We start from the raw sequence: 24,603 nt of genomic DNA, 5'->3' as shown, positions 1-24,603 counted from the left end.
CACACAGCCCTGGGCCATTTACATCTGAGACTAGTTCTGCACTTCTCACACCGCACTGCCTTTTACTTAGGACTTCTTTGTTCATCATCCTTTTTCTTGCTGAGGATTCTTATTCAAGTCTGTCTTCCTACAAACTTCTATCTCCAAAAGTCTCACAGAAGCCATTAGTAATGGCTTAAAAAGGGGGAGTGGGAGGAATGAGAAGCAAAACAAAAAAACATTGTTCTTAAATCCTATCTTTATTTGTATCGTTAGGATTCCATAAACAAGGTGTAGGTAGAATTTGGAAATCTATCAAGACCTTTCTCATCCCCCTGCATCTCATTAATAGATATTTGCAGTGGTGCTTGTAGGATCTCTGCTGGTCAGAGCCAGTAGGTTTCCAGCTCACCTGTCACCTCCACACCTATTTCTCCATCACCAAACTATAAATGTACACAGCGAGATTTCATGGAGCCACAGCCCTGAATTGCATTGATGTTTGAGAAGGTTACAGAGATCCTTTCTTCAACAAGTTGAATTTTCTGAATTTGCCATGGGCTCAAGCTAATAACTACACTCACATCTAGCTTTTCTTCACGTACAGCAGGATGCTGTCAATGTTTATAGCACTGCAGCTATGTCTTAAAACCTCTTCTGAGGTGTCCTTCTTTTTTAAGAAATAATTTTTAACGATTGAATTGATTTTTTTTTTTTTGCACTGAGAGAAATGCCACCTGTTTATCAAAGTTTCCTCACATTTGTACTTTTCTTTGCAGCGTACTGTGAACAGAGAGGAGCTGCTGAAACAAGCAGAGTCTGTGATGCAGGATCTCGGCAGCTCACGGGCCATGTTAGAAATTCAGTATGAAAATGAGGTGAGCTTATGAGGCTGTGTTGACTTGTGCTCTTGATAAGATGTCCCTAGAGTTTCTTGGTCCTGTGAAATTCTAAAAGACGATTGGGAAATTTATCTCAAAACTTGAGATGTACTCTGTTTTCTCTTGAATCATTTGTTCTAAGTTCTCCATTTTTCGAGGTTAAATTGCATAACAAAAGGGTTTTTTTTTTCCTGGCATTAGAGCAAGTGTTTGTGTAATCTTTAGGTTGATAAAGTGAAAGGCTTTAAACATAACTTTCAAAATGTTTGAACTGCGTTTTTAAAAAAATCAGGTTTATTTACAACTCATATATCATAAATGCACACTTTTAAGATACACATTTCTAAGTGTTGACAAATGTATACAGTCTATAACCACAACCACATCAAGATAAAGAAAAAATCCCATCACCACAGAAAGTTGTCTTAGACCGTTTTGCAGTCAGTCCCCAGCCTTCATCCCCAATCCCTGGCAACCATTGATCTGTATTCTGTCCCTCCAGTTTTGTCTTTGTACAGTATCATAATAAATGGAGTCATACAGTACGTAGCCATTTGTGTTACTCTGCTTTCACTTAGTGTAATGCTAATTCATGTTGTTGCATGTATCAGTTTGTTTCCTTTTATTGCTGAATAATAGTAATAGTCCATTACGTGGACATACCATCATATGTTTACCTAACCATCAGTTGATGCACATTTGAGGTGTTTCCACTTTCTTAGCTCTTATGAGTAATGCTGCTGTGAACATTTGTGTACGAGTCGTCGTGTAGACATATGTTTTCATTTCTCTTGGGTAAAATACAAAATACTTCAGGGTTGAATGGCTGAGTCTTTTGGTAAGGTATGTTTTGACTTTATATGAAACACCAAACCGTTTCCCAGAGTAACTGCCCCATTTTTCCTTCCCACCAGTAATGTAGTATGTGAATTTCAGTTATTTCACATGCTTACCAAAACTTGGTTATTGCCAGTCTTTTTAATTTTAGTTATTCTAGTGGATTTACTGTAGTTATAATTTGCATTTCACTGATGATTAATGATACTATCTTTTCATTTCTTATCTTCTTTGGAGGAAGTGTCCAGGAATTCTGCCCACTTTTTCATTGGGTTTTGTTTTATCAGAGCTTTTAGGAGTTCTTTATACATTCTGCATACAAGTCCTTTATGAGATAAGTGTTTTGCAAATATTTTCTTTCAGCCTGTTGTTTATCTTTTCATTTCCTGATGAAGTATCTTTGAAAGAGCAGAAGTTGTTAATTTTGATGAAATCCAGTTTATCAATTTTTTCCCTTTCTGGTTTATGCTTTTTGTATCCCAAGAAAATTTCCATTAAACCGTGGTCTCAAACATTTTTTCTTATTTGTTTTGTTAGGAGTTGTATAGTTTTAGCTCTTATATTTAGGCCTACGATCTGTTTTGAGTTTGTGTTTTTTTTTTTTTTTTTAGCTGCATTGGGTCTTTGTTGCAGCGCGCGGGCTCTCTCCAGTTGCGGTGAGCGGGGGCTACTCTTCACTGCGGTGCGCGGGCTTCTCATTGTGGTAGCGTCTCTTGTTGCTGAGCACAGGCTCTAAGGCGTGCAGGCTTCAGTAGGTGTGGCACACAGGCTCAGTAGTTGTGGCGCACTGGGTTAGTTGCTCCACGGCATGTGGGGTCTTCCCGGACCAGGGATCAAACCTGTGTCCCCTGCATTGGCAGGCAGATTCTTAACCACTGCGCCACCAGGGAAGTCTCTCACGGGATGTTGATTAGGTTTGTGTTGAATCACGATCAGTTTGGGAGAGAGTTGATGTTTATGGTATTGAATCTTCCAGTGTGTGAATACAGCGTAGCCTTTCTCTGATTTAGGTCTTTAACTTCTCTCAGTATGCTTCATAACTGCAGTCTAGAGGTCTCTCGTGTAGATGTTTTATTAAGTTCCTCCCAAATAGTTCATGTTTTTTGATGGTTTTGAAAATAATATTGTTCTTTCTTTTCAATTTCCAGTTGCTGTTAGTTTGTAGAAGTAAAGTTTTCTTTGTTGACCTTGTTTTCTGTGACCTTGATAACTTAATTATTGGTTCTAAAAATTTTAAATAGATCATTTAGGATTGTTGTAGATACGGGGCTTGGGCAACTTTTCTGTGAAGAGCAAGATAATAAATGTTTCAGGCTTTGTGGACCATGTGGTCTTCATCACAGCTCCTCACTTCTGGCTTTGTAGTGTGAAAGTGGCCGTACACAATACAAACATGAATGAGCAGGGCTGTGTTCCAATAAAACTTTATTGATAGTCACTGAAATTTGAAGTCATATAATTTTCACACATTGTGAGATATTATTCAAGGATTTTTTCAACCGTTTAATATTGTAAAGCCCATTCTTAGCCTACAGACTGTACAAAACAGGCAGTAGGGCCTGAGCTGTAATTTGCTGTTCCATGTTGCAGACAGTCATGTCACCCATGAAAAAAGACAGCTTTACTTTCTTTCTAATCTTTCTTTTGTTTCTTTTGAGTTGTTTTTAAATAGCCAGGCCAGTATGCCAAAAGACTCAAAATAATGATTTTCTATAATTGACTCTGAAGTATTGAGTCTCCTGGGGATACTTTCCTTCCTTTAAAAATATTTATTTTATTTATTTATTATTTATTTTATTTATTTATTTTGGCTGCGCCGAGTCTTAGTTGCAGCATGTGGGATCTTTTTTTAGTTGCGGCATGAGGAATTCTTAGTTGCAGCATGCGAGCTCCTTTAGTTGTGGCATGCAGACTCTTAGCTGCAGCACACATACAGGATCTAGTTCCCTGAGCAGGCATCGAACTTGGGCCCCCTGCATTGGGAGCGCAGAGTCTTAACGCACTGGACCAGCAGTGAAGTATCTTAATTTTTTTTTTTTTAAGACAAAACTTAAGTTTTTGGACATCTGAAACTTACGGACATGACATTTCCAAATACTCCATTTACTTATTATTTATTTATAAAAGCCAACAACTCTGCCTCCCAGTTTTCTTCTCTGTGAAGTGTGGGTTGTAGTACAGCCTCAGAGTTGTGACAGTTCATGTGGTGAAGAGTTAGAACCGTGCCGGGCTCTTGGTGAGCACTATGTGTATGTAGCAGTTTAATCGACAAAGCTGTCTGTAGTTAACCAAGTGATTTTAATCATGACTTTGATTTTTCACTTGTTTTCTTAAGCATTTTCTCTTCCTCATTAAGACTTTTGAATAGTTGACAGTATTTAATCATCAAATTTAAAATTGTAAGTAGTTACGTACTAAGTATACAGAGTGCCAGGATCCAGGTTATGGCAGAGTTCCTGCATTCCCAGGATCACAGCGTAGTTGGGGGGACGCAGGACAGAGTGCGAATGGGTGTGGAAAGTGAGTGGTAGAGGTACCAAGTGAATGAGCCTTTCAGATGAGGAGCCTGTTTCAGGAAAGAGAGGGGAGAGTTAAGGAATCAAAGGGTGTAGCTTGAACAGAGGATCAGGCTTGGTGGTGAAGAGCAGAAGGGAGTAGCTCTGGAGGGGATGGGAGGCAGACGGAATGGAAGCTGGGATAAGAAATTTGGGTCTTTTGAATCTACCCTGGTCATGCCTGTTGCTCAGAGGATACAGCTCTTATATGTTTACATGTCCAAATTTCTTACTCATGAAACTGTAAGACCTTTGCTGTAGCCAGCTTGTTCTGCTTGGTTATTTAAACACGCTTTTTCTACTTTGTTTTACTCCAACATATTTTTCTCTCGTCAGGAATGAACGTCTTTACTCTCTCATCCTTCATGCCCCTGTTCAGATTGCGTCTTACATGAAACCTAAACTTAAGTTCAGAATAGCATCACGCTGATTGTTCCACGGGTCAGGATTGAAATGCTGATACAGAAATCACAATTTTATGATTTTCACTGATGGGTCTTTCCTGATGACTCTGGAAAAAATTCTGTGAGCCAACTTCATTGAGGAAGAAGGGTTGGAGTGCTGGCTTTATATATGCTTAGGGCCTCGGGTTGTCAACCAGATTCAACCGTACAAGTCAGCTGGTGTCTGTTAGGAAGCCTTTCTAACTAGCTCTAGAAGAATCCTGACCAAAATGTCAGAACAGAATGGGCTCCATTCTTGAATAGAGATGACTGGTAAGCCAGGGAGGAACTAAGCCAGTCTCTGGGCTCAGCAAACCACTTGAGCCCATTACCTGTCACATGGTCTATGCCTCCAGGACGATGAAAGGTTAGGAGCATGGACTGGGGAGCCTGGTGCTGCCACTTACTAGCTGTATGAAGTCGGGCTAGTTATGTAAACTCCCCAGTAGTAACCCAACGAAGGGCACGGTGACTGTGCCTACCTCATTATGTTGTTTAAGTGATTAAATGCTAAAATGTGTAAAACACAACGTTATCTGTTACGTGGTATATGCTAGTATATAAGCATTAGCTTTTGAAAGAGAAAGACTTTGAAAGTTTCAAATAACACAAGTTGTCAAACTTTTTTGTTTTTCTGTGTTTGTTTCTAGAGCTTTATGCTTTTCCTTCCTTTTGGAAGACATTTTCCTCTACCCTCCTAGGTTCTTCTGGCTGGTCACAGGAAGTCTGAGTAACTCACCAAAATGGCCAAAACCCTCCTCTTAAATACTGTCTTCAGCCAAAGACAGAAGAGGATGTTGGGGGTAGTGGTTTGGGACTTCAAAGCGGGGAGGAAGGCAGTCCACATGGAGCAGATGTTTGGTAAACAAATATTTGCCAGGCCAGGCAGAGACAATGGGACCCAGAGTGGACTCTGATCCCTAGGCCCTGTTTTCCTCCCACCATCCCTAGCCCATATTCTTTGCAGATACCTCTGGTGATAGCTCTGTTGTGGGAACCGGCCCTTTATCAAAATTCTTTTAGGCAGTTAGAGAGTATAAGTCAGTTTCTTCCCTGAGTCTTTTGGGCCTTGATTGTTTTCAGCTGTAAGTAATCCGCATGCCAAAGAGACCTTTGGGGCTGGCAAATTTTGTGTCTCCTCGTTCCTTTCAAAACAAATGAAGCAAAACCACAGCACCTACCTTTTTTTTTAAGGGAGTGGCTGGGTAGGATAAAGATTCCTGGAAAGGTCAGGTCTATCTACGGGGTTGCTGGCCAGCCCAGTGCAGGGGTGACTCGCCAGAGCAGGTGTGACCTGGTCCTTCCACCCTCACAGAGGCTTCCTGGGATGAAAGTGTATACAGTTTTGCCCATGTCACTTAATATTTTAAGTTAAGTCTGTTTTACTGTTAGCAGTAACAGTATTTGGATGAAGGAAATAGGCTGATCTAATCTATGATTTCTGTTTAACCTGGGATAATTATGCTAAAAGGAGCTAGGATTAACTGGCTTTAAAGCACCATCTGGTGGATACCAGGTGTTACTGCAGTTTTTTTCTTTTCTTCTTTCCCTACCTTCCTCCTAGGCTCACGTGTGAGTGGAGAACAAAATACACAAAGTCCTTACTGTCATGGAGCTTTTAGTTTGGGGAGGCCGATACACACACACACACACACTCATTCATTCATGTACATGTATATGTAGGATGTGTGCTGAAGAACTAAAGCAAAATAAGAAGATAGAGCATGATGGGGAGAGGATAGGGTGGAATGAGGTGACATTTGAGCAGTAGTCATTACTATCTAGGGGAAAGGCTATCTCTTAGCAGAAGAAAAGTGAAGCAAAAGCCCTGAGGCAGAATTCTCTGCCTGTTGGAGGATGACAGTGGCTAGAAATAGGAGTCAAGCGATCACATAGGACACCCGGGCCAAGCTAAGAATTTGAGCTTTTGCTTGAACGAGATGGGGAGCCTTTGGAGGCTGTGGAGGAATGATGTGAACTTAGGTTGTATGAGGATCCACTCTCACGCTGTGAGAGTAGGACATGAGGTGTGGAGAGCGCCATTGCAGAGACCACTTAGGAGCCTCTAGCACTGGGCCAGATAAGAGATGCTGTGGTGACCAGTTTGGAACATATTCTGAAGGTGGGGCTTACAGTGTTTAATGATGGGTTGTTAAGGCGCCAGAAAGGGAAGCATCACGGGTGGCTCCAAGGCTGTGGTTGCAGCAGGAGGTGAATACTGATGCCAGTTACAGCCGTGGAGTACTGACAGAGACGTGGAGCTGGGTTAGAAAGCTTTGCCAGACCCAAGCGGGTCACTGTTTGGAAAGTTACAGTTGACTGTTTTGTGGACTACATCAGATCCTTTAAGCTAGTGGGGAAAGGAACTGTGTTAATGGTGCAATAATACTCATTATTTACAAGTAATCAGTAAGTGAAATATAACCTTCTTGACAGGACTGTGGTTAGATTAGGCTTATAAACTATGGAATTAACTTATCTTTAGTTGCATATCTAATTTATGGTGTGAGCTGATAGGACCTTGTTAGAACATGAAGGAATAATGTGGGTGCTGGTGTGGGTCCAGACGTTCCTTTTTTTGTGTTTTATTCAACAAACCTCTATTAAATGGCTGGTGTTTGCCCCGGCACTACAATGGATACAAGGTGAATTAAAGTTACCCCTAAGTGAGGTACGCAAGCATGTAATGAAATCATGGTAGTCTAATGTGGTGAGTACTTAAGTAGCCAAAATGTAAGTTCTGAAAAAGAAGCAAAGTAACTGCTTGCGCAGATAAAGAGGCTTCTCCTAAGGAGTGGACATTTGAGTTGGTTCCAGGGGAACAGTTCACCAGAGAGAGAATGGGAAAGAAATCCATTCCAGACAGTGCCATCTGTTCCCTGAGGGCACGGTATATAGCTGCAAGGGTACTCGTATTAGTATATGAGTTTGAACCATACAATTAAAATGTTGGGGCCACAGGAAGCAGGAAATAGTAAAGGGTTGCTGGTTCTCATTCCAGGTGACCTGGACTGAGGGAAGACAGGACAGTTTGGGAAATAACCTCTAATACATTCTGGTAGACAGTTGTTATTAGTATCCATTGCCAAAAGGTTGGCAGGTTAAAAAAAAGGGCAGCACAGATTCTAAACTTTAACTTGTCCTACTTATGTTCCTCTGTAGGTTGGCACAGGTCTGGGGCCTACACTGGAGTTTTATGCACTTGTATCTCAGGAACTACAGAGAGCTGACTTGGGTCTCTGGAGAGGGGAAGAAGTAACTCTTAGCAATCCAAAAGGTAATATTAATCTGTGACTAAGTCAATTTGTTATTCAGTTCAGGTAAAGGGCCCTTACAATTCATTATATATATTTAGCTTATAGTAGAGGGCCTGGCTCTCTGACCTAATTTCTTTTCACCTTTGTTTTCTCATTTATCAAATAAGGGAGGCCCTTCCAGCTCTAGAGGACTTCATTCTGTGATCTGCTATCTGATTTTGAGAACACTGAATTTCTTAAATGTTCTTAATTACCGGGTCTGTCTTGTTTTGGGAAATAGCATCTAAAGTTTGGTGATTTACTCATTTTATAGGAAGCCAAGAAGGGACCAAGTATATTCAAAACCTCCAAGGCCTGTTTGCGCTTCCCTTTGGTAGGACAGCTAAGCCAGCTCATATCGCAAAAGTTAAGATGAAGTTTCGCTTCTTAGGAAAATTAATGGCCAAGGCTATCATGGATTTCAGATTGGTAAGTATAGAATTACCTTTTTTTCTACAATTTTTTTGTACCTGTGTTCTGTGACGGTACCTTAATCCCCTGCATTTAATGCTATATTTTAAAACACTGCTTCACAAACCTTAATGTGCATATGAATTGCTTGGAGAATTTATTTAAAAAGCCAGTTTTGATTCAGCAGTTCATGGGTCAGGCCCAGGTTTCCACATTTTCTTACCAGCATTCAGGTGATACCCAAGTGCCAGTCTGTGGACCGTTCCTTTAGTAGCAAGGGTTCAGAGAATCAGGCAACATTAAGGGTGGTTTTAATTATATATATTTTTAAGTGTTTGAGTTAGATTTTTAATTCAATAGGAAAAGTATGAGCATGTGGCTAAACTGCAGTAAATTTCCATTAATGTGCAGGAGTGAAAATAACCCAAAAAATTAGTATTCACAGAGAGGTTTGAATGTTTCTGGACTTTTCTTCATTTTTTTCTTCATGTTTTCTGAGATACTTTGTCAGTATGTGTAAGACGTTTTCATCTGATGTCAGGCTTACAATTTCATTGTTGTTGAAAGAATGTGCTGTTAATCAGTTATTTTTGAAGTTCCATTTTTTCATTTTAGTTATAAGTAATTGGTCTTCTACATTCTTCCTTCCAAATATGCAATAATACAGACTGAAGTGGAATTAAGTTCACTTGGTCCAAAATTGAGTAAGACTCCTCTAAACATCTCTTGGTGTTGAGGTCCTTATGGAGAATGTATGTCCATCATTGAAAACTTCTTTTTTAGGGCCAGTGTTTCAATAGGAATCTTCAGGTTTCGAATTTTTTTTTTTTTAACAATATCAGCCCCAAATTGAGTTTAAATGGGGACAGTTTCATGTACTGAGAGAAACAGTTCTTTAAATATGTTTTTTTCCCCTGGGGATTACTTGACCTTTTAAAATGACCTCTTGAAGTGTCACTTAAAGAATTGAGGCAGTGCTAGAAGCTTGGTGTGACTGTTGTGATATTTGCACCTTCTCTTTCAGGTGGACCTTCCCCTGGGCTTACCTTTTTATAAATGGATGCTACGGCAAGAAACTTCGCTGACGTCACACGATTTGTTTGACATTGACCCAGTTGTAGCCAGATCAGTGTATCACCTAGAAGACATTGTCAGACAGAAGAAAAGACTTGAACAAGATAAATCCCAGGTAGGCTTAGAAAATGAGACAGTCAAGTGGATCAGTTTCTTTTTGTAGAAAGATGAGTTCTTTGTCAATGATTTGTATTTGGTCCAGTTATTATTTTATATTGGAAGAGTTTAAATTTTTATTATAATAACTGAAGCATATGATTTTACAGTTGGTAAGATGACCTGTAATAACAGCAGGTGTTGAACAGACAGCTTGACCAGCAAATAAAATACACCTCTAACTAAAACCATAGGGCTCTTGTTTATTATATTTTAGATGGACATTATGTATCTGGGCAGATACTCTATCATACTGAGTTCTTTTAGTAAGCATTTGAATCAATAAGGCTATTCGCAGGACAGATTGATTTTCCAGAAAGATGGCTTAATTTAGGAACAGTTCATCTGTTTCTAGAGAGATCTCAGGAAGATATTTTTAAAGGTCATGGTAGGTATCACTGTTTCTTGGTGACATCTGTTAAGGTTTCTCTGTTAGATCTCATGGGTAATCTTGATCTTTAAATCATTAATGTATATTCTCTATACATTAACAAAATTAAATCATTTGAGAATAACAGTGGTTCTGTGTCTGACATTGGAAGAAGACAAAGTTGTATTTTTAAAAAGTGGCATAGAGTCAGACGTCTTGTATGGGGGCAGGTAACGTGGACCAGTGTTAAATCAACTCCCATTTTATAAATTACGTAAAATAAGAATAGAGGTTTAAGATTCTGTAGCTAGAAAAAGTGTCACATCTCTTAAGATAGAGAGGAGCTTATAGTAGATGGGGTTTTTAGAATACTTTTTGTCGGGGAAGGAGGTGATTTGTAAGAAAATTAATTTTATCTCCCATATTAATCGGTAATTATTAATGGTAATTTTGGGGTAAATGTTTATTAAGAGAAATTGGTGTTTAAAGAAGCCAGGTCCCTCTTTTCCATACAAAACCTGTTGTCTTGGGATTTTTAGTAAGGTTTATGCTCACCAACTTTTAAGGTTTAAATTTTAAACTACTGTCATCTTATTTAAGATCATCTCTTAGGAAAATAACGCAAACACCACCACAGACAGCCCCGCCCGCTCCAGATACAGGACAGCTTGTGGTGCTCTTCCACGAGCCTTACGTGTACTCATTCATTTAATCTGCTGTGAGATTTAGATATTCCCGTTACCCCTACTTTACACATGAGAAACCCAAGGCAGATGGTTGAGTAACCTGCCCACAGTCACATACCTAGAACACCGGAGAGCTAGAACTGAAACCCAGGCTGTCTGCTCTGGAGCCCACACTCTGACAGCTTTTGCAAGCTCTCTTACTTACCCTTGTCTCCAGTGCAGTGTGCTGCCACAGTTCTCTTTCTCAAATCTTTGGAGATTTGTTCTTCTAATCTTTATTATTCCTGATGTTACCAATTTAAAAATATAAAATCCATAGCACAGAAACCACACTCCAGAAACTGGCAACTGGAACATGAGGACTGGTGGTATTCTCACACACCTCACCTCATTATTTATAAAGCATTCTGATGGAGCAAGTTGTCCTGGCTGAGTTTCCACTGGGCAGTTTAAATTCTTGAAAGGCACATGGAAAATGGGCTAAAACTTGGCTTTCAATTTAACGTGTAAGGTCTAGAGAAAGAGACAGCTAATTCCTTTTAAACATCTCAAGGACATATTGTATATTCTAGATTCCTATCAATGATAGCATTTTGGAGAGCTTTCTAGTCAGAGAACGTTAAAATGGAGAGTTTAAGTCCTTTTGCTGAAGAATATTTCAAATGTAAAATGAAAAGTCTTTCTTTGTGTGTCATCCAGTGATGTTCCCGAAACTGAGAGAGACCTAAACATGTATTTTTGCAGAGGAGTAAAAATTCTCAACAATGTATTTTACCTTAACCCTAACCCTCCTCTGTGTTTTGAATTATCTGTAATCCTACGCAGCTTTCACTTTCCTCTTTAAAAAATGACTGTTAACCAGAACTTCGTAGCCTTTTTTTTGTTTAAATGATTTTCTGCACTTTGACTGTTTAGCCATTAGGAATTTCATACTCGGAGGCATCTTTAATTCGGAAGGTCATTTACCTTCTTTCTCCTATACTGGATACCTTCATTTTCAGATAGAATTTGCAGTTTTGTATGTTGGTCTTTGATTCAGAAATTATATTTTATATAAGCCTTTCATGATCTTAAACATTTTAAAAAGTGAATAATACTAACTTTTTAACATTTGTCTTCAGAGTAGGAGTTGACTTTTCTTAGGGGTTTGCTAGAGCCTTTTTTCATCACACTGTTGCTGTATGAATACAAATTTGTTAATGCTGGGCCTACAGTAATCGAATGAAGAATCTCTGGGTATTCTTTAGACTTGAGCTTGCAGAGAAAAAATTTATTTATACTAGATAGTGCATTATTTGTATCTACAATTTCCTAACTGCACTGTATTACTCAGTATTTGCTATATACATGTATTGGATTCATTAAGATTAGCCTAGAATTTATAAAAAGTTTGTCTGGCTCTATAGAGCCTACCCTCTTAAATTGACCACTGTGCAAATGATTATGGCCTTTCTGTGAAATCTGACTGAATATGGTCAGACTGAGTAGCGGACACCTCATTGCAGAGGAGCACTCAGGCTATCTTGTTTTCTCATATAAAAATAATTGGATTTTGAAGTGTTTAAGATTATTTCCTTTCTGATCTCAGTGACTTATTTTTGTGTAGATGATGACAAAAAAAGAAAGAAAGAAGAGCTAAGGGAACCCATAAAATTTATTAGCATATCTTTTATTTCATAAACACAAACATAACTGACTGAATTACTGGGCTTGACCCCCTGCCCCCTTTTTTTTAGACCAAAGAGAGTCTACAGTATGCATTAGAAACCCTGACTATGAATGGCTGCTCAGTTGAAGATCTAGGATTGGATTTCACTCTGCCGGGGTTTCCCAACATCGAACTGAAGAAAGGAGGAAAGGATATACCGGTCACCATCCACAATTTGGAGGAGTATCTAAGAGTATGTACTCGCAGTGCCCCCTGGGGCGAAGGCCAGCTGTGGCCATGCGGGGCTGGGCCCGGGGGGCCTGCTTTGAGGCGGGGGAGGGAAGGGAGGGTCGAGTGAAGCACAGGTGCGTGTCCGGTAGCTGCTGCACACCCTGGTGTGAGACCTTTGACGCCCGGGATCACTGCACGAAGTCCACTTCTCCTGACCTTCGCTTCTGTTTGCTCTTGAGAGAACGTGTCAGATATCTTGCAGTACCTTCTATAACCTTGAACTCTCTCTCTTCAAGCTTGAATACTATCTAATAACATCTCATTTTCTTAGTTTGAAGAAATCAGTGAAAAGCAGCCATCCCTTGTGTTGTCACTAAACTGCATTTCTACCTTTCTATCAAGCCACCTAACTTGACCTAATAGCCTTTAACGCTGTCCACGCGTGCGTGCGCGCACACATTTATGGGTTTGGTGAGGCCTTTCATGATCCTTCACCATATTTGTTAAGTTAAGGAAAACAATTTTGTACTGAATACAAATTATGTTTTAGATTACAACCTATGTAAGTCTTTATTATCACTACTTTTGGAAAAGTTTCTTTTGGTTTATTCCTGACATTGAATGGAAAGAGCATTGGGTTCCAGACAAAATACCACCTATACCTCCTAGACCTGACTTTTCCACTAACTTACTGTGGGATTTTAGATAGAACCTCTGAAAAATTTCAGCTCCAGTTTCTTCATCAGTTTGAGAGAAGAAGATAGCAGAGGACCTCTATTATTTAGTATGCCTAACAGTTCTGTGATTCCGAAGTAATTCCTTTAACAGTCAGTAGGGCTGTGTTCTCATACTACCTACTTTGAGAAAATTAATCTTTCAGCTTACTAGTAAATGATGAGTTAACTCCAAACTAGGTTCTCTGAAAATATTTGTAATAATGCTTGTGTTTTTCTGTCAACAAAACGCTATTGTTTTCATTTTTATCTGAGTAGGTCCCCTATTTCTGAATCCAAAGGGTTAGCCAAAGTCATTGATGACTAGGAGATGTTGGACCAATAGCAGATGCTTTCTGTGGCCCTTCAGTTTCACGTGGCTGCATTCCAGAGTTTACCTTTCTCTAAGTGGAGACACATACTGCAGAAGGATTGGGCTCTAAGAACTTAACAGGAGTTAGAACTAAAAATTGCACATTAAAAATTTAAAACACTTAACAGTTGGTAATTTTGACTCTTGAAACATTATCTTTAATTCTCAATAACATTTTATCCTCTTCGGAAGTTTCATCTGCTTCTCATCTGGTAAGGTAAAGTATAACTCATAGGGATTTTATGTACTGATAAATGAATTTTAAAACACACTAAATATATTAATTTATAACACACATGACATTTTTTACATTTTCTTATTGGCCAGACCCTGAATTAGAAGTTGACCTGACTTGTCTTTTACTTACGTAATTTACTGGGAGATATTTTAAAGACTTCATTTTTTTTTTTTTAAGTGATCAGGAAGGATGTTTCACTGTAGTTTGCCAAATATTAAATAGGAAAGAAATTTGAAATCTTGTCGCAGATTTTGAAAGAGTTTTCTTTTTGCAGCTGGTTATATTCTGGGCACTAAATGAAGGCGTTTCCAGGCAGTTTGATTCATTCAGAGATGGATTTGAATCAGTCTTCCCACTCAGTCACCTTCAGTACTTCTATCCGGAAGAAGTGAGTAGCTTGTGTGTAAAAGAAATGGTCATCTCTAGTTCTGTACCTATAATTATCTTAGTGGGGTCTCTCTGTGCTATTTAGTCAAAGACCCCATTGTTGCAAACAGCAAGGTAGATGGTTGGGTGCGGTGGCGGGGTGGATGTTTCGGAAAGATAAGATCATTTCCTGAGTGAGGAAGAATATTAAATATAATGTATTAAGTATAATGTATAACATATATAAATAAGTATTAAATATAGTATAAAAGAGCATGGGATCCATGTGTGATTGAGTAAGCATAGCATTCTGTTTTTCTTTTTGTTTCTTTTTTTTTTTTTTTTTTGGCTCTGTTGGGTCTTTGTTGCTGCGCACGGGTTTTCTCTAGTTGCGGCGAGCGGGGGCTACTCTTCATTGAGGTGTGCGGGCTTCTCATTGCAGTGGCTTCTCTTGTTGTGGAGCGCGGGCTTCAGTAGTTGTGGCGCATGGGCTTAGTTGCTCCGCGGCATGTGGGATCTTCCCGGACCAGGGCTCGAACCCGTGTCCCCTGCATTGGCAGGTGGATTCTTAACCACTGCGCCACCAGGGAAGTCCCAGGCATAGCATTCTTGTCAGCTGAGCCTCGACGCTGCTTGGTGGAGAGTGGGACTTGGGTTTCTGTACACCTGTGCCTGGCAGGGAGAGCCATGGGTCCATAGTAATGAAAGTGACACTGGGGAGGTTACTTGTTGTTTTTAAGCTAAACTTTCTGGATTCGCTGAGATGTTGATTGTTTCATGAGCGAGGTTAGTCCTTGAAGTTTTAAGGAAATGTTGCAAATTACCTAGTTGCCAAATCCAGAGAACACTTGTGAGAATGGAGTTAATGAGTTTATGTGCATCATTTTTTTCCAGCCATCTTTACTTAAAGTGCAACAAGAATCTCAGAAAACTACTTACTGATAGTGAGGTGTCATAGAAAGGGTCTGGAAGGTGTTTGGTTTCCCCAGGTTGGAAACCTTTTTGTTTCTTTTTTTGAGTACTAGCTTTAGACTACACCTTTATTACCGACTGAATCTGGAAATCTTTAAATGACTTAGCGTTTTCATCTCAATTATTATTTTTATGTCCACTTTGATTTGCTGCTTATTAAAACATGTGGTGTACCTGGCACTTTTAGGCACTAAGTGTCACCTGGAACTGAAAACAGCAAGTGTTCCTTTTGGAATTGGATCCTGGTCCCCATTACTTAGCGGTGTGACCTTACCCAGCTTGTCCTATCTGAGCTGACTGGCTCATTCATAAGATTGAGATAACCTCTCGCTTACTGAACAAGATACATAAAGTACCTGACAGTGAGTGACACGTAGTAGATACCAAATTTCACATGCTCCAAATGGATTTTCTCAGAGTGTACGAGTCATCCTGCAAATGGGCAGTCTACCAGGTGAGAGATGGTTTAATTGGAAACTCATGTTAGATTTTCCAAGGACACACAGGCATTTTTTGCTTTCTGATATCTGTTCTGTAATGACTAGCGTGGTCCTAGACGACCATGTGGCACAGAATTGCCTTTCTTCGCAAAGTGGGAAGACCTACCCATTTGCTGTGTCTCAGTTCAGCTCTCCTCTCCCACTTCTGTCTCCAGCTCACTGTTCTCTCTCTTGGTGTCCGTTATGGTGTGCCCTCGTGTTTCTAAAAGCCAGGATTTATAAAATCTCCCTGGTTAGAAGTAGATATTGAGTTAAAGCCTCTTAAGAAACGAGAAGAATTAGGAGAACTTCAATTAAGGGCTGGTCTCAGGTATGTTTTGTCTTAGATTAAAGGCTCCCTAGAACCTAGTTCATGCAAATGGGCAGCGCACCTGTTCATGTCAGCTGAAGAAGAGCTTGAATCTGTAAATATACTAGAAGAGCACATTGTAAAAGCACATTGTAAAGAGTACCAAGCTGAAGTTCTGGGGCTTCTGTAGACCTTTATATTGGCACGCCACAGAACAGAACATGTGTGCATTTTCAGTCAGTTACACAGCTGTGTCCTTAGTAATCTGTTGCCCGTGTTTAAACACAGCTGGATCAGCTCCTGTGTGGCAGTAAAGCAGACACTTGGGATGCAAAGACACTGATGGAATGCTGCAGGCCAGATCACGGTTATACTCATGACAGGTAAGTCCTGGGTTCTGCCAGTTTTCACATACACACACATATATATACATTTTAAAATTTGTTTACTTATTAAAGGAGGCTTTCTAATATTTTGGCTTCATTTCTCTCAAGACTGCAACTTTAGGACCGAAAGAGTTTTTTGTTTTATTTGCCCCAAGTATTTCTGTGAAAATGGGCGGGAGGAGGAAAGGTGGGGAATCCCACTGTGACCCCATTACCCATTTTTACGTATAGTAAAGTGGAAATATCTGTACAATCCCAGACAGGTCTTATTTATTACAACAGTAATCATTCCACTTGAATTCCAACTGTAACAACAGAAACATATTTGAGTGCATTACAATGTGAATTCATATGTAGTCATATTTACATTTGATAGTCTCTAGCTAATTATGAGAGTCAAAACTGTATTTTAATACGATGAAGTAACTATGGTGTATTTATTTCTGTTATAGTCGGGCTGTGAAGTTCTTGTTTGAGATTCTCAGTAGTTTTGATAATGAGCAGCAGAGGTTATTTCTCCAGTTTGTGACAGGTAGCCCAAGATTGCCTGTTGGAGGTGGGTACAGCAGTTGATTTACTGTAGCTATGAGTGAGTGAGTGTGTGTGTGTGTGTGTGTGTGTGTGTGTGTGTGTGTGTGTGTGTGTGTGTGTGTGTGTGTGTGTGTGTGTGAGTGAGGGGGGGGGTGGAGAACGCACGCAAAACTTCAGTGCCAACAGCAGGATATTCTTTATTTGACCTTGAGTGCCTCTTAGTTATTTCAATATCATAATGTTTCTAAGTTTTCAATTTGTTCTGCAGTGTGTTAAGGGATATCACTGGTAGGACAATTCATAGGGATTGACTTAAACACACTGAAGTAGGACTACTAATGTACATGTAATGCTGCTTCTCTACACAAAATTCAAATTCTCAGACATACGTACATTATAAACCCTTAGATGGCTTAGATGAAAAGGCATTCTAAAGTCTGTTTTTTTCAGAAACGAATCCTAATATGAGTTGAATTGGCGCTCTTTTAAAAGCATAAGGGAAGCATAAAGAACTGTTTGCCTCCATGTTATACGGTGACTTCTGATTGTAGATAAAGCACGTACCAGGTTCCGTACCCTCGATATATCTTGAATGGGTAGAGTTCATTCAAGATATATCGAGCAGGAAAGAGTACCTCTGTGTATGGTAATGCTGTGCATTAGAGCAGTGTAGTGTGTTTCTGATGGGGGCAGATAAGAAAAAGGGTACGTATACTTGTGCTTCCAGACCCATTCTCCTTATGGATGAGAGGCGGGTTTCCCTGAGCTAGCTGGCGGGCATCCCGTAAACTTGCCAAGTTCCTCTGTCCTTCTTTCTTCCCTCTTCATCAGGCTTCCGGAGCTTGAATCCACCTTTGACAATTGTCCGGAAGACCTTCGAATCAACAGAGAACCCAGATGACTTCCTGCCCTCCGTAATGACCTGTGTGAACTATCTTAAGTTGCCGGACTATTCGAGCATCGAGATAATGCGAGAAAAGCTGTTGATGGCAGCGAGGGAAGGGCAGCAGTCGTTCCATCTTTCCTGATCACAATGAGAAACGCAGTGTCTGCCTGTTACAGCAAAAGAGAAAAATCATGATTTCTTTTCTAAATGTATCACCTGAGTCAAGGAAACATGTTACGCCTTCTTGTTGTAGGAAAACGGCTTGCAGATTATAAAGAGACACTTGGTTCCTATTCATTAATGGCCCCATGGACTTAAAGTGATCAGGCCCTAAAACGTTGTTGTGATGAGGTTTCTTTAGCAAGTTCTTGTTTAAATTATCATTTATTTGACGAGTGAAGTTTTTAACTTGCTTTGCTGTGTGAAATTTAAAAAAAGGGATGTTTTTCCAGGCTGAAACAATAAATGTCGCTGTGCAGTTTAATTCTGGGCTGTGTGTATCCATCTAGCTAAGTCTGCAGTTTTGTTTCCTCCAAAGACAACTCTTGTACATAAGTACAGAAATTAAAGCTCCCGTGTATTTGACAAATACAGTTTAGTAGGTGAGCTCTGTGTGCTTTTCACTTCCCCTGAGTTTCCCCGCCCTGATCCGTGTACTGTCTGTGCCGCTCACACAGGTTTTTTGTATACAGAACCCACAGTTGGTACATCTTCGTCAGCCATGGGCTTTCGTTGTTCCCTGTTCTCTCTCAAATTAAGATATAATTTAAAATTCATGGAATTGAAATATGTTGTCAATATAATTGAGCCTTTGTAACTAGGTAGCCTTTTCTTATAGCTTAGTTTTAATATAGTTGTAGGGTATCACTGGCCTTGTACCAGGGACGCACTAGGACTGTTTACGTGGTGATTCTGGCAACCACCGCCTCTGTGATGGAGGCAAGGAGAGCTCATTCGTTTCTTTTGTGTAGGTTAAAAAGTCTGCAGCTTGGGCTGGCCAGTATTTATTATTCTGTGGCCAGAGCATTTTGAATTGATGTATACGGTTTTAAGCAAAGTTAGCAGGTTTCATTCCCTGTTGGAGTAAAGAAAAAGTTTTCCCCCCTTTCTCTCGTTTTAAGTTTTTGTTTGGTGTCTTCTTTCGCTGTTCCGCTCTTCTCTCCCCCTCCTCCCAGTGCTCACGCGGGACAAACAGCTCAGCCTTTGTCTCGACACACATCAAAGCACCTGTAGGCAATGCTCTGTCCAGTTGTTTTCTGTGCTGATTTCTCAAATCTGCAATAATTCATCAGGTTCATGTTTTTACCTGAAAATAAATAAAGTTTGCTTTACCTTTTTTGTTTATCGTTCTGTGCCGTATGCATAACTTTTAGTTGTAGAGATGTATCTCAATGCAGGCAGATCATCACAGCTCATGGCTGATTTCGCTATTCAAAGAATTTAGAATAGCAACTGAAGAACATAAAATGTAGAAAGAGAATGAGAGGAGACTCCTTCCTTCATTCCTAAGGTTCAAAATTAAGCCTGTTGCATAAATTTGAGAGAATTTCCATCATTCATCTTTCTGAAAATGAGAGATGAGCTAATTGTTTTCTTATTGGACTTTGAGAAATCAATTTTCTTTTGTTTGACTGTTCTAAAGTCTTATTTAATTGATGTCAAAACCCCTTTGTCCCCTATTTCACCACTTAAAAGAAACTCCGTGGCTTATTTTATTTAGATTACTTTGTCGTTTCCACTTAAATGGCCTTATAGGAGCATCCCCTCGTCTCAGTGCACCTGGGCAGTGACCCACCCCCCTTAGGTGGGACGGAGCTGTGAGAGGAACTCGGAGTGTCTCTCCCTGGTCCTTGCAGAGGCTCTGGAGAGTGAGCTGCTTCCCTTTGACATCAGAGGAGGGAGTTGCGTTTCTGCAGTTCTAACATTGACACCGTAGGACCTGTGCAGTTTAATCAAGTGAAACTAGTGTTAAAGAATGAACCAATTTGTTTTAAATTGTTCTGATACCTTTTTACAGACTAAGCGCAAAAAAGAGTTTTGCGTGAGCATAACCTTTTTGTTCCTCATTTTTTAAAGGGTTCTGTCGTTAAAATTTAGACCTATGTATAAACAAAGTAATGCATCATATTCAGATATCTTCTGTATTTAACATTTTAGCCATATCATGGCCCTGGCAGATTTGGCCTCATTGATCTCAGCGTCTAAGGAGTGAGTACATTGGATGGTTTTGAATCGCATGGTGGAGGTTGATTGTTTCAAAGTCGGTAGTTCTCTGTTTAAAAGCTTTCAGTCTTTAGCTTACTCCTTAATTTGGGGACACTTGGTTAATTAGGGGCAAGAAGACTTCCCATTTGAAAGCAATCTCTCTTGGCAGAGGCCTTAATATTACATCATAGGGAGAAATAGACTTCATCTGCTGTTCCTCCAGTTATGCCTTAAATTTATTTGCTGAGTAATCCTGTCAACAAGCACTACTCTCTATGCTTTACACACGTAGACAGTTTGGATAGTGGCTAAGATTTTGTTGTCTTTTAGTGTTTGCTGAGGTGGAGTCAGTCAGATGTTAGTTAGTCACAGCTAACACCGACTATGGCATTGTCATTTAGACAGTTACTGATTTGATCTGCTTTGTTTATGAAAACATAGTCCTCACTATTTAAGAAGGAAGAGTTGGTTAAATGTATTCTCCTCCTCCCAGCCCCCCCCAAAAAGTGAATGAATTGTAAATGCTAGGTAGTCTCATCAGGAACAGACATGGAGAGAATTCTAGATGCCTTAGCCAAACCCAGCAGAAGAAACCTTTCACACAGCTTCTCATTGGATACAGACTTTTCTTTCTCTTCCTGTGCTTCGGCTCTGGTTCCCTGTGTTTGTACTGATCGAGAACTGTCTTTCACCTTATATTCCATAAAGAAGAGAGTATTCTAAAGTCTGTCCTGCATTTGGCTATTCTTGCAAGTTTGGTACATAACATGAAAGGGAGAGGTGCGGCTGGCTGGCTGACGTCACTTCCTGCCCTTCTTCAGGGCCTCCTGTGCGTAAAGGCCATAAGGCCGAGGGACAAAAAGCCCCAACTTCTGCATCCAAGAAGTTAGCGATTCAACTCTTGATTTTCCGCAGTAAGGATTATCGCCAGCGACTTGTGAGTGTGTCTTTCCTTTAGTTCCCCAGGCGTTAAGGCTGTGCTCCCGATTCCTGCCAGTAAATTCAGGAGATGGGAATGTTTCTGATAGTCCACGGAAGAATGTGATGAAAAAGGAGACTTGCTGGGGAAAGACATAACTGTGCGTTCAGAAACCAAGTCCTTCCGGGGGGATTCTGGATGCTCTTGTTCATTCTTCATTAGCAAAGACGATCGAGCCTTTAATTCATTTATCTTGGGCTTTGTTTTTTTGACCCACATTATTTTCCCTATTGTAATGAGAACATTGTTTGAAAATGTCATACTCTGTATTTCTTACTCTGAGAAATGCTTTTGTATGGGTCTTAGGTTTGACGCTGCAGTAGTTGGCATACCCAGTAAGGGATAACCTAGTGACAAATCACTGAAAATGCTTCCTTTGTTACCTCAAAAGAAAAGAAATTCCAGACAAAATATAGCATTTATATTTATAGAAAATGGAGGATTGGCTGTTTTCCAAGAACTTCAAGTTAATTCTTATGCAAGGAAAAGTTCTTAACTCTAAAGACTTGTTCTGCATAAGGAGACACTCTTTAATAATGGAAGAGGTGGTTTTATTTTTACAACAAGCCTACTCATATTACCAAACCTATAACCAATTGCTGATCTCCTGTGTAAAGCATTTTTTTCTCTTATCTGAAACAGTGATTTATATGAACTGTTGGAATAATGGAACCTCAAACTACAGATGTGTATGTAAAATTGCATAAATGCACTGACTTCCTTCTCCCTGAATATATTTTTAATAAACAGCATTATCCTACATGGTCAGTTTTATTAAATTATGCACAACCAGAGGGTTCTTCTGAGAAGTGGTATGCTTGTATGGGTGGCTTTGGAAAGCTTCCTAGTGTGGTAAGTAACACAGTAATCTTAGCCTTTTTGGGAGGCATTAGAGGAGGGAGTTGTGTTATAGGAGCCAGATGTATTCAGAGAGATGACCCGAATACTTGCTTGTTGGTGGAGAGAGATGGGCGCTTGCGTTGTAAGCTACTCTGCAGTGGTGAAGTGGGAGCCCTGCGGTGGGGAGATGCTTGCCCCTGTGCGCAGACAGTAGAGCCTCCTGGTTGGAACCCCCTGAAGTCACTGTTCTTGGCTTTCATGACTGGTTGCTCTGCCCTTGACCAAGGTCTAGATCATCAGCCTATTCCACTGAAACAGAAAAAGAAAAGTCAAATTGATTTAGGAAAGCAAGGGAGGTGAGGGTTTCGTTTACTCGTTTTGTTTTTTGTTTGTTTCTTAAGAGTGGTGATTGAATTGAGGGTTTTTTTTGTTGTTATTTTTAAGAGAACAAGTGAATGAAATGTATACATTTCATATACTTTCGTAAGTACACGGCACAGCACACGTATATACGCACTCATGTGTATTCTTCTGTATTGTCTTGGTGTAACTGCCTAGGTATAACCATATTTTTCTCTTGATGAATCTCTTGGTCCGTGAGACGACTAAATTACAGGTGGAGGGTGCTGTGCAGTACCAGCCCGCCACCAGCCGGCCTGTACGGGAGTCTGTAAGCACCGGAGCGTCTGTATCACCAATTCCAGGGTGGGGGCGTGGAGCATCACAGTTTTGGTTGATGTAATTCTGCAAATTGACCTTGGCATGTTGAGTTACACAGAGGGTTTAAATCTCAGCGGCAGTTGTTTGCACTAGAAAAGTGTCCCTTCAGACCCTCTTGAGACCAGTGCTCGGGGGATGGGGTGCATTTCATGACAGTTCTCACAACAGGCATGCTTGCTGAAGCCTGTGCCATTCCTCGTTCTCAGCCAGGTTAGTGACCTCAAGGTTATCTGGTCACTCTCCCCACCCTCCACCCGCCCCCCGACTCTGCGTGAGAAGCACAGGAAGAGTGGCGGTGCTGGTGCCTGAAACGGTGCCGTCCTGCCTTTGCGAAGAGCTGCCAGGGAGCAGGGCCCACAACCCGCAGGAGTTTGCCTGGGGACTTGAGGCAACCTTGACAGACGCCAGAGGTGTCTGTACCTCGGATACCCCGTTGTGGCTTCACGGCCCAGGCACGCAGGATGACTGCACTCTCCCTGGGAATTCAGGCTTCAGAGAGAGATTTTCCTCTCTGTGCCTAAGATACATGGAAACATTCATTAGGGACACTATATTAAGAATTTATTAAGAAAATTGTGCTAAGGAATATGAGGGCAGAAGACACAAGTCGAGATGGCTTAAGGGTCAAGTCCGTGTTTACACTGTTTAATGCTACGTGTGCAGTTGACATGAAAAAGTGGTTATTTGAAATGATTGTAGAAAATTAACAGTGGTCCATGGAAAGCCCAATGCACTCCATTTGGCGTGCACTTCTTAATAAGGGAACCTGGGCCTCCGTTGAGACCCATCCTGTCAGCCCACTCTACTCCCACAGTGCGTCCTGACTTCACTTAGCGCCACAGGACTTAACATCTCTTAGAACCGAGGCATCCCGGTAACTCGCCCAGAGCTGTGTGAAGGGCTTTGTGGAAGAACGAGTGTTGGCGCAGGAAGAGGCCTGGACATTCAGGCCTGACTCAGCCCTGGCCCCTCTTCCTGGGTAGTGTCATGACCCCTAACCTCGCTGGCCCTTATCCTCTGCACTTGTCAAACCAATTCAGTCATCTCTAAGGTCACGTTTTTTTTTGTTTTTTTTTTTGTTGTTGTTGTTGTTTTTGCGGTGCACGGGCCTCTCACTGCTATGGCCTCTCCCGTTGCGGAGCACAGGCTCCGGACGCGCAGGCTTTAGCGGCCATGGCCCTCGGGCCCAGCCGCTCCGTGGCATGTGGGATCTTCCCAGACCAGGGCACAAACCCGTGTCCCCTGCATCGGCAGGCGGACTCTCACCCACCGCGCCACCAGGGAAGCCCTAAGGTCACGTTTTAATGGTAATACTCATACAATCTTGGGTGTGAGTCTTTGCAACGTCTCCCGGTGTTTCTCCACGAAGGCATCGTAGCATTTGGGTTGGCACAGTTCTTCCCGCAGAGCTTCTGGCTTCTCTGGCTCTGAGTGTCAGCAGCACTCACTCTCTAGGCATTGGGACAACTTGAAACGCCCTCTAATGCTTTCCAGCATCCCAGATATCAGGGTGTTACCCCCCAGCTGAGAAGCGGTGATTATGTGTTGCAGCTTTTGGAAAGCGATCCAAGTTTTATATTCAGCCAGTAATTATGGTTAATAACAAATCAAAGTATTGCAGCACTTAGGAGTGGGCACAACTCAGGGATAAGAAGAGGAACAGAAAAATTATTCAGTCAGAAAAAGCCACAATTCTGTCCTCCCCCTCCACACACACACACACACACACACACACACACACACACACAGTGCCTCTCCTTTCCATCAGGAGGAATTCATCTTACTGCTCTGACATCCACCTTAGGTGAGAACTTCTACAGTGTTGGGAAAAGGATATCCTCTTGTACCAAATATAACTTTCAGAGAATTTTAAATTCAGAAAATGTCATGGCAATTGTCGCTTTTCCAATTTAAAAACAGTTTTAACTAAATTCATTGAGAAAAGTCCAGTAGTTCTAACCGACGTTAGAGGATGTTAAGTAAAGATTCAAGCCAGTGTTTTCAACGTTCTAGAATTACTTAAAAGAAGTTGGTCTCT

The 24,603-nt window shown here is 40.8% G+C and overlaps 1 protein-coding gene across 25 annotated transcripts in view; it reads left to right on the top strand.

The window, feature by feature from the left end:
- Positions 1–18,305, top strand: part of TRIP12 (thyroid hormone receptor interactor 12) — a 147,400-nt gene extending 129,095 nt beyond the window's left edge. For all 25 annotated transcript variants that reach the window (XM_049712509.1, XM_049712505.1, XM_033425905.2 and 22 more), the window contains 9 exons: positions 759–857; positions 7,858–7,972; positions 8,266–8,420; positions 9,427–9,591; positions 12,425–12,589; positions 14,166–14,279; positions 16,307–16,401; positions 16,857–16,960; positions 17,767–18,305. In XM_049712509.1, coding sequence (XP_049568466.1) covers positions 759–857; positions 7,858–7,972; positions 8,266–8,420; positions 9,427–9,591; positions 12,425–12,589; positions 14,166–14,279; positions 16,307–16,401; positions 16,857–16,960; positions 17,767–17,963 — 1,209 coding nt within the window. In that variant the 3' untranslated portion in view covers positions 17,964–18,305. The remainder of the gene's footprint in view (positions 1–758; positions 858–7,857; positions 7,973–8,265; positions 8,421–9,426; positions 9,592–12,424; positions 12,590–14,165; positions 14,280–16,306; positions 16,402–16,856; positions 16,961–17,766) is intronic.
- The last annotated feature ends 6,298 nt before the right edge of the window (positions 18,306–24,603 follow it).

The sequence above is a fragment of the Orcinus orca genome, chromosome 7 (genome assembly GCF_937001465.1).
Source record: "Orcinus orca chromosome 7, mOrcOrc1.1, whole genome shotgun sequence".
Lineage (NCBI taxonomy): Eukaryota > Metazoa > Chordata > Mammalia > Artiodactyla > Delphinidae > Orcinus > Orcinus orca.
This window is presented reverse-complemented; position numbering and strand designations above follow the sequence as displayed.